Raw genomic sequence first — 16,862 nt, 5'->3', positions numbered from 1 at the left:
AGCAAATGACTCTCTAATGGTCCATCATCCACAACAATTTGCAAAACAATAACTGTTAGAATTTTATTTATATTGTTTACTGAGACTAAGAGAAGAGTTTTGCAAAAGAACTGGTATATGACCCCAAAACTAAGAGTACTAAAATCATTTGTGTAATGAAATAATTTTAGAATCAGCAAAAGAGAATCAAACAGAGGATTTTTGGTATGGGGGAGGAAGAATAAAGATCATTTTTAATATCTTGGTAAATTTAGTTGAAATAATACAAATTTGGCAAACTCCAAAATAATTTCTGAAAACTCTTCAAACTATAAATGGAAAGATTTTCCCTCAAAACAGCCCATTCACAGTACTTACAGCACTGAAGTTAGCAAAATTGCTTGGGTCAGCCTCTTTATCGGTAGTGGTAGTGGTAGTGGTAGTAGAAGTGAATGGATCGCAAAACGTATCAGAATCTTTTTCTTTGGGGCTATCATTGCCTGGGAAAGCCTGAAATGGATCCTTCAGTTTAAAGGGATCAGAAGAATCCAATTTGTTGATGGGTCTTTTCCCTGGATCAAAATCATTACAGTTAACTCAATCAGCAAATACGGCAAACACAAACACACAAGAACATGAACACATGGAACATTAAGAACCAGGGGTGGGGATTGGGGGTCAGCACCTAAGACACGTTCCTAACATGGTCTTAAACAGCCACAGCCAACAGTCTGTCCTTAAAATTTTCACACACAACCTCTCAAATACATTCTACCTCTATGTAGCTAAATGGAAAAACAGCAATGGGGGAGGTGATGGGCCAGGAATCGTATTTGTCCAGAGTTAACCTTCTCTTCCCCAAAGCAGCACGTTCTCAAGAAGAGAGAGGGGAAGGGATAAAATGGGAGAATGACAAAGAATAATGACAGAAATGGCTTTTGTTGTTATAACCTCTGCCCGATACAGTTCTCTACTAGTGGCAGTAAGGGCAAATGATCTTTGAAAAATGCCAATGTTCTTCTGCTTTTTCTTTGGGTCTGTATGTAACACTTGGGAGCATGAAATTAAAACTACTTTGGCATAGCCCACCTACTTCTTGCCATCCGCAATGTTTCAAACTGAAGAAGAGAATGTTTTGAAGTCCAGGGCTTAAATCTTTGTGGTTGCGGTAAACTAATCTTTGACCAAACAAGAGCATACTGTTGCTCATTAATTCATCACCATTTTCAAACAAGTTCTCTAATTTTAAAGACTTAAACTTTTTGAATAAAGATAATAAGAATAGGTGTTAAAATATCTTCAAACATATATTTTTCCTAAAGATGCATTACGCTGGTAATAGCAATCAAAACAACAGATTCTTCCTCTCACTGTAGCAGCTTACAAAAGATGTTCGTGTCTCCTATCTCAGTGGATCCTTCCAACAACCCTATGAAGGGAGGCAACATCAGAACTGCTGCCACCATCTAACACTTCAGATAGCTAAGGCTCACACACATGAAATCAAACACTCAATAGCATAGAGCTGGTCAGAGGACACCCAGAATTAGAACCCACATCTTTAACCTCCCAGTTAAACAAGCCATCCTTCTTTCCTTGATTTTTCTACAGTGATATCAAATCATCTTTCTTTCCTTAATTTTTATACAGTGATACCAAACCATTTTTCTTTCCTTGATTTTTCTATAGTGATATATCCTCACTTTGCTGAAGTCTTAGATTTAGTTACAGTACTAGTATGTTAGTGAGGACTTAAAAATAATATTGACATCTTACAGCTGTAAAACTTAAATGATTGGCTCCATTAAAAATAATATATATATTCTGACAACCTTACCCTCTGGCAATATATGATACAGACTACTTTTCCTTAAGAGACAGAAATCACTTAACTTGTTCATCCAATTTTTCAACAGATAATTGAGTATTAACAATTTTATATGCAATTCTTTAAATTAGTAAAGAAAAAAAATAGTATGCCCTCAAAATACCATACGTAGGTTATTATGAAAAGGCAAGAATAATGATCTTTAACTACTGTGGCTGAAAATTTACCAAGGAATGATACATGATTAAAACAATGATGTACCAGATGTGTCTTCTCATATAACAAACTAGCAGCACTACAGCTACTCAAGGGGTTGCCTTTTTATCACTCTCATGAATTTCATTATCTTCATTAAAAACACAAACCATACTGCTTTCTTTTATATAGTGCTAAATTTAAAAAGAAAACAAAGAAAATAAGAATAGTAAGAATTTGTTTCTGGACCAAGAATATCACTATTATAAAATAAAGCAGCCTTTTATTAAGTGAGATTAAAGTAATATTTTCCTTCAAGATAACAACACTTTTTAAAAAAATTGCTGAATTCTGCATACCAAAAAGGCCATATAGTTCATTAAAGGACTTAAAGAAGACTTCACATTTAGCAAGAAAAGAAGGGGACTTTGACTTAATCTTCTCTTACAGAAATTTACTAAAACACCAAAAGTGTAGGTAACTATTGTTCAAATGGTAACCACTGAGCTTCCAAAAAGCAAGAGATTTCACAGATACTTTCCTTTTTTTATGTTTACTGCTTCTCTAAAGTGACTTAAGAAATTAGCTCTTGCAAGCAAAGTAGTTCCTGACAGTTACACACGCTGGCCTCTTAGGCACGTGTTTGTAATTCTGCCTTGAGATCAGAACAGATGATAGCAGCAAACCTCTGCTGTATTTTTTGACTCATTTCCTTTAAGGCCCTTCATGTAAATTTATTATAAGGCCCACACAATACTTTTCAGGAAAAAAAAAATGTAGCTGATTTAGCAAAGGTACCAACTCTCATACCAGGTGGAGGTGGGCAAGGTCTTGTTGGAGTTCCAATCTTTGGTGGCAGTGCTGGGGGTATATCTTCACTTTTGACAGGTGTTTCCTCAAGCATATTTTTTGTAATGACCACGTTGCCTATTGAGCTGGATGTGGCTGAACTGAAAGGATCTTCATTGTTGACCTTTGTTTGAAAAGAAGTATTTATACACAGTTATACATATTATACCAACCAAACTGTATATGGTTATGTAGCATTTGGAAGGATGATCTTCAGTATGCAGATTTATTTCAATTCTGAGAGGACCAACATTTAACCTTTGCATTCAGGACCAAAAGGGAAAATTTTTTTAAATTGTTCTATATGAGTAGTGATTATAACATCACCAATTATTATGAGCAACAGATCATACCAAAACAAGCCAACTCTGGGTTAAAGGTTTGTCAGGCTTCAGGTGATATAAAACAACTGAGGCCCATTTTAAAGAGACTAATATCTTTCCTCAAATGAATATCTCATCCAAATGATAATCAAAGAAAAAAATACTGATTCCACACCTCCCAATGCACTTAAATATAGGAAAGATTTATTACTGTCAAAGAAAATGGCATCTTGAAAGACATTAAAGACAACTTGAAAGTCAATCTCGTTTTTCTAATCTCCTGATTTTATTTATATATTATTTTTAAATGATTTATTATTTATTTATTGAAATATAGTCAGTTTACAATGTGTCAGCTGCATAATGTACAGTATAATGTTTCAGGCATACATATACACATATATATTCATTTTCATATTTTTTTCATTATAGGTTAATACAAGATACTAAATATAGTTCCCTGTGCTATACAGTATAAAACTGTTTATCTATTTTATATATATTAGTTAGTATCTGCAAATCTTGAACTCCCAATTTACCCCTTCTCCCCCCTCCCCACCAGCTGGTAACTGTAAGTGTGTTTACTATGTCTGTGAGTCTGTTTCTGTTTTGTAGAAAAGTTCATTTATGTGTTCTGGCTTACTTCACTTAGAATGATGATCTCTAGGTCCATCCATGGTGCTGCAAATGGCATTATTTTATGCCTTTTATGGCTGAGTAGTATTCCATTGTTTAAATATACCACAACTTCTTTTTTTTAATTATTTTTATTTAAGTATAGTCAGTTTACAGTGTTGTGTCAATTCCTGGTGTACAGCACAATATTTCATACAGGAACATACATATATTTGGTTTTCATGTTCTTTTTAACCATAAGTTACTACAAGATATTGAATATAGTTCCCTGTGCTATGCAGAATAAACTTGTTATCTTTTTATATACAGTAGTTAGTATCTGTAAATCTCGAACTCCTAATTTATCCCTTCCCATCCTCTTCCCCCACTGGTAACCGTAAGTTTGTTTTCATCAATTTCTCCCCTTATGTTTGTTAGTATTTGTATTATGTATTTAGGTGCTCTTATATTGGGTGCATATTATGTTAATATGTTAACAAGTATAATATTCTCTTCTTGTATTACAACTTTTATCATTATATAGTGTCCTTCTTTATCTTTATGGCTTTTTAAAATCTATTTTGCCTGATATGAATATTGCTACTCTCACTTTCTTGTCATTTCCATTTGCATGAAAAAGCTTTTTCCATCCTCTCACTTTCAATCTATGTGTGTCCTTCACCCTAAAGTGGGTCTCTTGTAGGCAGCATATTGTAGGCTCTTATTTTATTATCCAATCTGCCACTCTATGTCTTTTGATTGGAGCATTTAGTCCACTGCCATTTACAGTAATTATTGATAGATGTGCGTTTATTGCTATTTAAACTTTGTCTTCCAGTTGATTTCCTATTTCTTTGTTCCTTTTTCTTTTTGTGGTTTGATAATTTTCTTTTGTATCAGGTTAGTTTCTTTTTGGTTTTTGTGACTTTACTGTACACTTACTGTGGTTATGCTGTTTTTCAAGTATGTTAACCCATTACTATAACTGTTTGCTGTAGACTGGTAGTCTTATAGGCTCAAACACATCCTAAGAAGAATGAAAAGAAAAACCTACATTTTCTTTCTCCTCTCTCCCACATTTTATGATTTTGATGGCCTCTTTTACATCTTCATGTTTATTCTCTTACAGCTCATTGTAGTTATCGCCATTTCCGATTATTGTTTTCTCTTTTCTATAGCTTCCTGCTTCTTTCATATTTAGAGTAGACCTTTCAATACTTCTTTTAGTATAGGTTTAGTATTGCTGTGTTCCTTTAGTTTTGCTTGTGTGTGAAATTCTCTCCTTCTAAAGGACAGTCTTGCTGGATAGAGTATCCTAGGTTGCAGATTTTTCTCATTCAGGACTTTGAATGTATCTTGCCACTCCCCTCGAGCCAGCAGTGTTTGTGGAGAAATCAGCTGAAAGCTTTGTGGGGGTGTTCTCTTGCAATTAATCCTTTATTTTTCTCTTGCTGCCTTTAAAATATTTTCTTTAAATTTTGCCATCTTAATTATAATATGTCTTGGTGTAGGTATGTTTGGGTTCTTCCTGTTTGGATGTGCTTCTTGTGCTTGGGTATGTTTCCTTTTTCAGGTTTGGGAATTTTTCAGTCACGATTTCTTCAAGTACTTTTTCAATCCCCCTTTCTCTTTCTTCTCCTTCTGGGTTCCTTGTTATGTGCAGATTGGCATGTTTTATATTATTTCATAGATCCCTTATATTGCTGTCATTGGTTTTCGTTTGCTTTTCTGTCTGCTGTTCTGATTGGATGACTTTTGTTATCCTGTCTTCTAAATCACTTATTCATTCTTCTGCATTATCTAGTCTGCTTTTGACTGCTTTTAGCCCAGCTTTTATCTCAGCAATTGAGTTTTCTGATTTTAATTAGCTCCTCTCTATAGTTTCTATCTCGTTTTTATAGTGTTCTGCATTTCTATTGATAGTCACTCATTTCCTTCAGTGCTTTTTATCATCCCCCTTTTGAAGTCATGATCTAGTAGACTGTCAAGGTCTGTTTCATTGTTTGTTTTTTCAGGAGACTTCTCTTGTTCTTTTAATTGGGAGTGGTTCTGCTGCTTCTTCCTTTTACTTATAGTTTTCTGAATCTATCGGTTTAGGAGTATCAGTTATCTACCGTGGTCTTGAAGGGCTTTTTTTTTTTTTTTTTAAGTGAGAGCGTCCCTGTGTAGACCGTGTACATCTAATAATTTTGTTGTGAGGGCTGTTTTTAGTATGGATGGTTGTCTTCCTTCCATGTGTGTTGGCTGTTATCCCTTTCATTGGGGGTGTGGTTGGTGGTGTGGTGATCAGAGACTGCCCTGATTGTTGAGGGGGGCCTCCTTTTTGTTCGTTGGTTGTCCCAGCCTTGGCAGGGCTTGGATTTGCTCCCCAGTTGTTGGAATAGAGGCTTCCAGACCCATTTCTGAGCTGCAGTGTGTGGCAGGAGGGACCGGGGTACTTTCACTGAAGAGGAGCCCCTGAGTTTTCCTCCACGGGGTATGTCCACTGGGAAGTGCCCTCTATGGGGTTGTCTGTCACTTGTTATGTGGGCCTAAAAAGTACTTTATTGATGCTGCCTTCATCCCACCTCAGCCATGGGAATGTCAGTAAGCTGCTCTAATGACCCCCAGATTCTGCGCCCACAGAGCCACCAGTACAGATCTGCTGATATCAGGCACTAGGACCTGCCATAGTGAGCATGGAGTCACAAATCTGGATCTTCAGTGCATCACAGGTGAGTGCAGACCCCAGCTGTGTCTGTGTACTGTACACAGGCTCACTGTTAACACCAAACCCACTCTTGCCATGTGCCAGACTCCATTCATTTGTCTTAGAGGCACAGGTCCACAAAGGCACCAGTGGAGAAAATCCGCCATTGCTGCCTGGGGCTAGAATCAAATCTCAGTCCTGTCTGTGGAGTTGTAGGATCCCTGGGTATGCAATCACGTTTTAATCCTGCTTCCACCCAGGAGCCCCACACCAGGTATTGTGTCCCTCCAGAGGAAGCTGAGAAGATGGCTGTGTCTGAATCCCGCCTCTCTTCTCATGAGAATGTGCGCCAACAGTGCTGCTGAGCCATACCCTTTGGGCTAGCAGAGACAGTGGCTATGGCCAGGCTGCACTGCGCCCCTTCCCACCATGTGCACCAGCAGTGGTGCTTTTTATGAGGACCCCAGGCTGTTCCCCTCTGCACACACTCCAGCCACAGCTCGCACCACACACCAGCCCCTGAGGCTGCCTCTGTGCAGTCAGCCTCAGTCCTCTCCCTGGGCTCCTCCATGGAAGCCCAAGCTCCAGCAGCCAGTCCTGGCCTGCCCCTGCCGTCTCACAGGGCTAGGGATCGCAGGGACCCTCTGTGCTGGTTTCTCTCTGTTCTGTTTGCCAAGTGGCTGCTGCTTTCTCCTCTGAGCCTCAGAAGCTCCCTTTCTGTCCCTGCTGACCTCCCAGCCGGAGAGGGGCATCTCTGAGCATTCCTTTGCTGTTCCCTCCCCATGAAACAGGCTCCACACTGATTTCCTTTTTCTTTTCTCTTTTCTCCTACTCGTTTTTGTGAGGAGTCTTCTTGTATTTCTGAAGTAAGAGATATTCTGCCCAAGTTCAGTAAGTATTCTGTGCGAACTGTTCTGTCTGTGGGTGTAATTTTTGGCGCATTTATTGGAGAGGATGAGCTATGCGTTCTTCTACTCGCCATCTTGGCAATCCCTTGAAAGTCAATCTTTTAAAGCAAACTGATCCCAAGGAATGGTAAGTCTGTTGTGGGTCTAATGACTTGGACTTCCTTTTTTTTTTTTTTTCCTTAATTTTTTCTTTCTTTTTTGGAGGAGGAAGGTAATTAGGTTTATTTATTTATTTTATCATTATTATTTTTTTAAATGGAGGTACTGGGGACTGAACCCAGGACCTTGTGCAATCTAAGCATGCACTCTATCATTGAGCTATACCCTCCCCAAACCAAGACTTGGCCTTTCTAAATACATAGAAAGTAGTGAAAGATTCACTTTCCTATAATGAATCAGCCATTACAATTTAGACAGTGTTTCTCTAAAGTAGCACTACAAACATTTTGGGCTGGACATAATTCTATGTTGTGGGGGCTGGACAGGGCATTGTAGGATGTTTAACATTCTATTCTGGTCTCTATGCACTAGATATGAATATCCCTCCTCCTCAGATGTGACAAACCAAAAATGTCTCCAGATAGTGCCAAATGTTTCCAGGGAGTAGGGGTAGGTTAAATAACACCCAGTTGAAAATCAATGGTATAGATAATGTGCCATATGCTCTCATTTAATCTTTTGGCATGAATCAATTCTAGGATCACACTGGATAGTAGGCGATGGACATATAATGTTGAGCTATTTATTATCTTAATACTAACCCTAACAGCCTCAGAATACAAAATCAAGTAACCAATGCAGAGAGGATGGAACAAATGCCCAGATTTTACAGCTACTGACCCAGAGAGTCAACAGAGGGAAAATGTAGTTCAACTGGAAGAAACATGTTTAAAAAAACAGAAGACTCTTAAAATAAGGTCATTGAGCAAACCTATCAGTAGAAAATTATAATGACCTTTAACTGTTTTTGTATGTAGAAATGTCTACTTTGATTACATCTTATCTTTCATTTCTGTCTGAAATCAACATTTGCTGTTACTAAAATCTAGTCGCAGTGCCTGTGAGGTTATAAAATTGAAAGGAAGGTTTGCTCCTTTGATGGAAACACAGTGTATTTTACCTTCTGACTAATTACCTTTGACAATGTGCTGAAGTCAGCAAATCCATCTTCAAATGATTCACTTCCAAAAACAGAAGTAAAGGGGTCTGTGGCTAAAATGAATAAAGAAGATCAATAAATAGGACAGAAAGACATCAAATTTCATGTCCTCTTTTGCTTGATAACATTCAGACAAATGAAAAATATCTTAGCCCAAATATTAGTCCCTGAACTTATGACTTAATCCACAAAGACAGCTGAGCACACTGATATCCCCACAAGATGTATTCCTTTATGAATCAACTGACAGATGATTCAAGAATCAAAAACAGGTGAACTAACTCTAGGTAAGGTGTAAGGCTTTGAAATACACGTCAAATAATAGCTCCCATGTGCTTAAACTATTTCTAATAAAGACGTCAAGAAGTTAAAAGAGTAGACACCATTAATTCCACATTTCACACACATCCTTCAAGGCCCATTTTAAATGCTACCTTGTCCACAAAGCCTGGAATAACCTAGGTGTGTCTAATTTCTGCAGCAAGAAGTAATTTCTTCCTTCTTTGTGGCACTGACTGAATTCTAGTTTATATTATGGTTATCTGTGGTTGATATATTATCCTTTCTAGAATGTAAAGTCCTTAAAAACAGGTAATAATGCTTATCCAATGAAGAACAAATGGTCAAGAAACATTCATTGGTCATACATAAAATTCAAGAAAATAAGAAGAGTTCCTACTTCTGAAAAGCTCACAGTCTAGTGAGAGACATATAAACAAACACTAATAAAACAATCTTAAATGAACCATTAGAGAGATATAAAAAACCTACAACAGAAGTCACTAACTGTGGGAGAATGGGGAAAAGCATCAAAGAAGCCATTACATTTGAGCTAGGTCTGTTCAATAAGGAATGGAGTTTGCTGAATAGATGGAGGTGGGGGAAAAAAAAGCTGTACCAGGCAGAAGGAACAGTAATTGCAAAAGCAATATTTAACCACTGCTCCATAGGCATGGGAAGTTATCTGTTCCATCATAGTGCACTTGCCAAACAGACTAACACTTCCAGCTGGAACAAACTGATTTACTTTGAGATAGGCTTTATAAGGGCTACCAATAAAGCCAAAGAATGTTTACAGGAATTGCTGCTTGATATAGGAAAGTAGAAAGAAACAAAGGAAGAAGGGGTAAGAGAATAGCCAAGGAGAGGGTAAGACAGAGCAAACAAAGAGGCACAGAAAAATCCTCCTTGTTCTTCCTCAACTCTTCACCTTTACATCAAATCAGTCTTAGAACAATAGTGTGCTCACCCACTCATTTAAATGTGTAAAGTGTGCCCTTACCTCTAAAAACGTGTATACCAAAGAAGATATATATTATTTTTGTCTTGTCATCAAGACAGTCATGAGGTGGGTAGAACCTTAGGGAGAAATATCAGTTCTTTAGGGATCGACCAACAACTATGAATCTGAAGAGGATGCTAAAAGTCCAGATATGCAGGAAATCCCGGAGCTTCAGGTGTAAAAGATGCTTTTGTATTACTACATATCTGCTGAGTCCCACAGCCTTAGGCCCAGCCTAGTCATGGGTTTCAGGCTTTCCATTCTTTCTTCTCCTCTTCCTGTAATTCTTGATGTAGTGGCAGCTGACGTACAGCCTGAGCAGGACGCAGACGCTCTCCTGACTGGTAGAAGGGGAATGATGGAAAAGGAGGTGGGCTCATTTCACTGGAGGAACTAAAAAATCTGCTTCCTGCTTTTGTTCCGCCATTGCCCCACAGCTTTTTACAAGCAGTCATAATATATGTGGCAACAGTGCAGAGTTAGGTCAGGTTTGACTGAAATATTATGAAGTGTTCATTGTGAAAGACATTAATAAGAAACATGATATTTCTATTTGAAGTATGTGCCACATGTAGTTTACTAGAGTTTTCCTACACTTTCTTAATCAGAGTAAATGACCTATTCAGTAAATGACCTGGTTCAAACACTGGGGGATGTATCCATGATGAATGACAAAGCACTTTTGCCCACATTGGGAAAATAAGACTTTGGAAAGAACTTTCTCAGACATTCCTCACAGCTGATATGAAGCAGAGGCCTGTCTAGAAGCTGGAAGGACTCACTGAGCATGAACTTGTTCAGATTATGTGCGAGACACCAGCTGAAGAGTCCCAGAAATACTGGGAGAGGAACTCAGCAGATGGCTTTCTTCTAACTGAGGCACCCAGGAGCTATGGGTCAGCAGAATCAGGTTTTGAATGCAAATACAATCTCATTAGCATCCTTTTTTCCCTAAGAATAAAGGTAATTATCACTTTGGAAAAATACATAAAAGCATAACTTTAAAAAATCATCTATAATCTCATGAACTCCTGAGGAGAGGGGTTGAGAAACGGCAACATGGGTGAAGGGGATCAAGGGGTACAACCTGCTAAATCATAAAATAAGTAAGTTATGAGGATGTAACGTACAGCAGGGGGACTAAAGTTAATAGTGTACTGCAAATTTGAAAGTTGCTAAGAAAGTACACCTTAAAAGTTCTCGTCACAAGAAAAAAATGTGTAACTTTGTATGGTGACAGATGGTAGACTTACTGGGGTGATCATTTTGCAATGCATACAAATGCTGGATCATGTTGCAACACCTGAAACTAATGTAATGCTGTATGTCAATTATACTTCAATTTTAAAAAGAAAGAAAGAACCCTTACCAATATTTTTAGCATAATTCTTTAACAGCTTTTTTCCTGGTACTTTTTTCCTTACATACTTTTTTCCTTACATATTACCTATTTGAGGTCATACTATGCTGACAGGCTTTTTTGTGAGGGGTGAATGATAAAGCTACATTTTAGGCATATCACTTTTTACCCCCTACCCTGATTTAATTCATAGCATTCATCAGTACCTGACATACTATATATTTGTTTATATAAACGCTATAAAGACAGTTCAGTTTTATATCTTCAAGGCCTAGAACAAGGTCTGGCAAATAGGAGACACATTTGTTGAAAATATTGAAAGAAAAAAAATGACAGACTCCATCTATTTATTAAGGATTTTCCAAACACATACCATAACATTTATTAGCACAACCAGCTGACCAACAAGGGATAAGGGAAACCAGTTGTAAGGTTCACAAATAATCCCCATAGAACGCCATCTACCAGAGACTCCTGGGAGAAGGAAGAGACCTTTTTTCACCCATGACTCATTCACAGCCCATAAGATAATCAAGCTCAAGCTCACAGAAAGCCTTCAAGAAATACTCATGAATAATCTAAGATGCAAATGTTAGTCACTAATAAAGGAACCACTTTCTCAGTCTGGTTTCCAATTAGTTCACTCACTCCCTGACCCTCCTATCCACTCAAAATTTACTTAAGCACCTATTATGTTCAAACTGAGGTACTAGGGATTCAGAGGGAAATAAGACACAACACCTACCTTCAAAGAACTAACGATTTAACTGAGTGATATACATGTACACAACTGCTGCAAAATAAGTGTTACAGTTCAAAGAGAGCAAAGGAGAAATAACAGCTAGGTTTATGTGGAAGGGGGAAAAAAGGTTTCACTTTCTTTTACTTATGGACAGGAGGAGGTGGGAGAAGAGAGAGATATATACTCACTATACACAAATATATAAATATACACCTGCTCATGCATGCACATTTTTCTATTAAAAAATTAAGCGGCCATGAAGAGACAGTCATGGCCTGTGGTTTGTGAAAATAGAGGAAAACAGAGAAGAAACATGAAAGAGAGAAGAGGCTAAGAATAGTAAAATATATGAACATCTGCATGCTCAGCCTAAGTCTTTGCCTGCAAAAATGAAGACCTACTCGGCATTTTACTAATGTTGGTGTCAAAGATGCTCTGGTGACACTATGAGCTCCCTTCCATATTCTCAGAACATTATAAAGCTTTAAGAATTGGAAACATTCTGCATTTTCTCAGTCAGGAATTAGTAAAATATTCCATGCAAAAAATATTCTGGCACCAGAACTAATCTCATTCATAATGAAGTGGAAAAAGAACATTTACAAGTCAAAATAAAGTATATGTAGAAATTGAGTAACCTGAATCTGATATTTTTAGCTTTCTTTCTTAGTCTGCAATGTCTCTCTCCATTAGGAGAAAATGCTAAAACAAACAAACAAACAAACAAAAAACTTCAATGTGAGACAAAAATATTAAAAATATTTAACTTCCTTCTCTTGTTATCTGTAACTACTATATTTTTGAGGTAGGAGTAGAGTGGTTTATCATTTAATTTTTAAGAACAAAAATTTACCCTTATGTTTTAAATTTATTTTGAAAGTTTAAAATTCTCCTGTCCTGTAGGATTCTTCTTTCTGCAGATTAAACACTAAATTTCCTGGTGAAAAAGGATAGGGGTATAGGGGTGTGAGTAAGGAGGGCAAATGTCCTGTGTTTGCGACCTTGGGTATATAATGCCACCTCTGAGTCTCAGAGGTTTCCAGATGTTGAGATTTCATGAACAAGTAAACTATATACATTAAGAACCTACATACATTTATAAATTAGGAGAAGACAAAAGGTTTGTCAACTTAACCCTAAAAACTGAAAAAAAAAAAAGTCATCTTTCATTTCTCAAACATTTCTCTAGTTCTTTAACAACTAGAAAGAAGAGGAAACAATCATAGAGTACAAGAATCCTTTCCAGGAAGAGTTGGCAATACACAGACTCCCCCCTCCCCATCCCTATTTCATTTGGAACTGACAGAGTACATTACAAGCAACATTAGTCTGCCCTTGGAAACCATTAAACTAAAAAACAGTAGTAGCAATAATGACAATAACCACAGCAGCAGCAGCTGCCTCTCCTGTGACAGGAACCACAACACATACTTCAACATGCTTTAATCTCATTTAGTCTACCCAACAAAGTCAAACAGTATAATTATTAACCTCATTTTATAGTTCAGGAAACTGAGACTTAGAAAACCTTAGGAACAAAGTTCTGAGTGAGTTCAGGCAGCTAGATTCAAGCATCCATGTTCTATTAATGACAAACCTTCTCTAGACTGTTTGTATTCAATTCAAAATCTTATGACAAGGTAGCAGATTTGAGACAAATCATTCATTCATTTCTTCAGCAGTCAACTGGTAAGCCTTTGCTATGTCCTGGAAACTCTGAGGTGAGAGAGTAGGAATGCAGCCTAGGACCACTCCCATGTCTCTGCTTGGACAACTGAGTAGATGGTAATAATACCAGAAGTGGGATATTCAGAAGGTGTTCAGTACTGTTTTACATTTCATAGACTGGACAACCTTACTTTCAGACATGTATCTGTGACATATTAAGTAAAAGACCATCAAATATATATACATATAATATATATAATAAACAATATATAATACTAAATAATAATATAAATAATACATAATATATAAAAATTTTGAAAATTACACACACACACACACACACACATATGGAACACGGGGCTAGTAACTTAGACTTGTGGTTAGTAATATGATCAAACGTTAACAAAGAGAATTCTGGCAGTCATGCAGATGACAGATCAGGAGGTAAATAGGCAATTTAATATCATAGTCCATGATGAGGGTCCAAACAAAGCTGAGTATAAGGAGGATCCCAGAAAATCAGGGTCCATTTGAGGGTAAAACAACAAGGCCTGGCAATTTATTGGAGGTGAGGAATGACAGAGAAGAAGTCTTGGATGACTGGCTATGAGCCAATAATAGTATCATTAGTAGAGAAAGTAGAATGGAAGGGGAGGTGAAGCTTTGCTTCTTGATTTTGTTTGTGTTACACTTTGAAGGAGAGACTAACTGGAAAACATAACTATCAGTTTTAAGCATTGTTGAGACTGACACTTAAGGAGAAATAACCAGCAAGTAACTTGGAGGCACTGGGGCTCAGGGGAGAGTTCAGGCATAGAGGACTAAAGCTAGGAGTCATCAGGAAACAGGCTATAGCTGAAGGCATAGAACTGGACACCACCACCATAGGGAGTGGGTACTGAGAGAAGAGCAGAAGCACCAGGCTAAATAAAGAACTAAAAAGACAGCCTCCACTCTTCAGCTTTCCCTTCAGGACACTGAGATGATTCTCTTGATCTTATTTTGAATAAAAGGAGGCATCTGTCCCAGATATCTCCTGGGAGCAAACTGTCCTGAGGGAAAAGAGACTAGCACAATATAGGGCAACAGGGAAATTATTTAGAATATATTAGATCAGCCATCTTCAAAGTGTGCTCCATGAACCGCGGAAGTTCCCCAAGACCCCTTTGGGGGGGTCTGTAAGGTCAAAACTATCTTTAGAATATGAAGATGTTACTATTTATCTTTCTCATTGTATTTATTATTTGCAACAATGTTGCAAAACCAATGGTGGGTTAAAAAAAAAAAGGGGTGCGTGCCTTAGTGGGTGGGAATCAAGAAAGTTGCACCAAACTGTACTGGCTGGTAGCAACTGAAGTATACTTCATGGTCACAAACTTCCAGGGGGAAAAAAAGACCAGTTACATGTAAGAATGTCTGTCCTTGATGAATCAATAAAAATTATTAATATTAATTTTAAATAAACTGTGACCATTAGATATACATCTTTTTAAAATTCTAAAAGACAAAATGAGAAATACACATAAAGCACTTCAGCTGAGTACCAAAGTGTAACGGTTATCTAGAGGAAAAGCACTTACATGATAGTCTGAGAAACAAGGTGAACTAGCTGCTTTTTTCATGTTTCATGTTTTTCAAAACAACATTTTGACTTGAAAGAAGTTGACAGATTAGACAATGGTTATTCAGTTTTGGGTATTTGGTGACATTTCCTCCTAAATAAAGTGAGTCTGTCACCTTAGGAAAACAACTGACAGTATTTGTTACAGATGATAAAAATTCAAGTTTTCAAGTAAAAATTAGAATCTGGGAAAGTATTACCTGTCTCAGAAACTTAACATTATACCAATACTTAAAAGACTCACATGAGATGGACAGTGATATCAATAAATGTGATTTTAAAAATGTTTGTAATTAAATGTGTCAAAATTTGGAAGATGTGCATAACTCAGTGCACCAATATTTTCCAAATGATCAACGCATGTTACAAAAATCACATATGGGTTAAAAGTTCATTCAATGTGCAAGAAAGACTAATGGATTTTAGTGCGATAGAATATGAAAAGTTCACTGATATAGTTTCGTATTTCATATTGTAACTAACTTTGAGGAAACTAAAATTTGTTGAATTTTGCTATAGTATCAAAGAAGAGTATCCATATTACCTGAAAAGGTTATTAAAATACTCCTCCCTTTTCCATCTATATATCTGTGTGAGGCCAGATCTTTTTCATTCACATACTTCAAGCAAAACATTGTGCAGCAGACAATGCAGAAGTAGATATAAGGACCTAGCTGTCTTCTGTTAAGCCAGACATTTAAAGAGCTTTGTAAAAATGTATAAACAATGCTGCTCTTCTCACAATGTTTTTCTTGGTTTGGAATTATTTTCCTTAAAAATATGTTAGTTATATTAATATGTAATGGGTTTATTATTTTTGTTTTTAAAATGAATTTAAAATTTTTAATTTCTCAGTTTTAATTTCTAACATTGTAAGTACTGATAAATATGACCTATATAAACAAAAGCTCTTTGAGGGGCTTCATTAATTTTTAAAAGGGGTCCTGAGACCAAAAACCGTGATAATCTCCAAAGTCACGGCCTGTAGTTGCTTCAAATAACCCACCTCTATCCTAATTACTTTTCATTGTTCTTGTTGGAATAAAAGCCCAGTAAGTTTGAAGTCTGAAGTTTTCTCCTCCAACACCAAAGAGTCCTTTCACAGAGTTTTTACAGGTTCCTTACTAAAATTCTTTCATTTCTTTACCTACCATTTTTCATTTGATTGTTTTCCCTGTGCTCCCAGTACCCTTCATCAAAACTTTCTGATCAAATAGGAAAAGAAGGAAACTACTTCAATATAATAAAGATCACATATGAAAAGCCAACAGCGAACATCATACTCAATGGTGAGAGACTGAAAGATTTTTCTCTAAAATCAGTAATAAGACAAGGATACCTTCTTTCACTACCATTTCTATTCAACACAGAAATCCTAGCCAGAGCAATTAGGTAAGAGAAAAGAAAAAAGGCATCCATATTGGAAAGGAAGACGTAAAATGATCTCTATTTGCAGATGACATGATCTTACATATTAAAACCCCTAAAGAGGCCACACACACACACCAAAAAAAAAAAAAAAAAGTTTAGAGTAAATGAATTCAGCAAACTTAGTAGGATACAAAAATCAATGCACAAAAATTGGTTGGATTTCCACATACTGACAATCTGAAAAAACCTAAAAAGGAAATCAAGAAAACAATA

General features: G+C 36.8%; 1 protein-coding gene across 3 annotated transcripts in view; it reads right to left on the bottom strand.

Annotated features, from left to right (window-relative positions):
• The window catches only part of EPS15 (epidermal growth factor receptor pathway substrate 15), a 121,474-nt gene that overhangs the window by 4,573 nt on the left and 100,039 nt on the right, over positions 1-16,862 (bottom strand). For all 3 annotated transcript variants that reach the window (XM_072974460.1, XM_072974461.1, XM_072974462.1), the window contains 3 exons: positions 8,522-8,598; positions 2,813-2,975; positions 358-551 (listed from right to left, as the gene is read on the bottom strand). In XM_072974460.1, coding sequence (XP_072830561.1) covers positions 358-551; positions 2,813-2,975; positions 8,522-8,598 — 434 coding nt within the window. The remainder of the gene's footprint in view (positions 1-357; positions 552-2,812; positions 2,976-8,521; positions 8,599-16,862) is intronic.

Source organism: Vicugna pacos, chromosome 13, assembly GCF_048564905.1.
Source record: "Vicugna pacos chromosome 13, VicPac4, whole genome shotgun sequence".
NCBI lineage: Eukaryota > Metazoa > Chordata > Mammalia > Artiodactyla > Camelidae > Vicugna > Vicugna pacos.
This window is presented reverse-complemented; position numbering and strand designations above follow the sequence as displayed.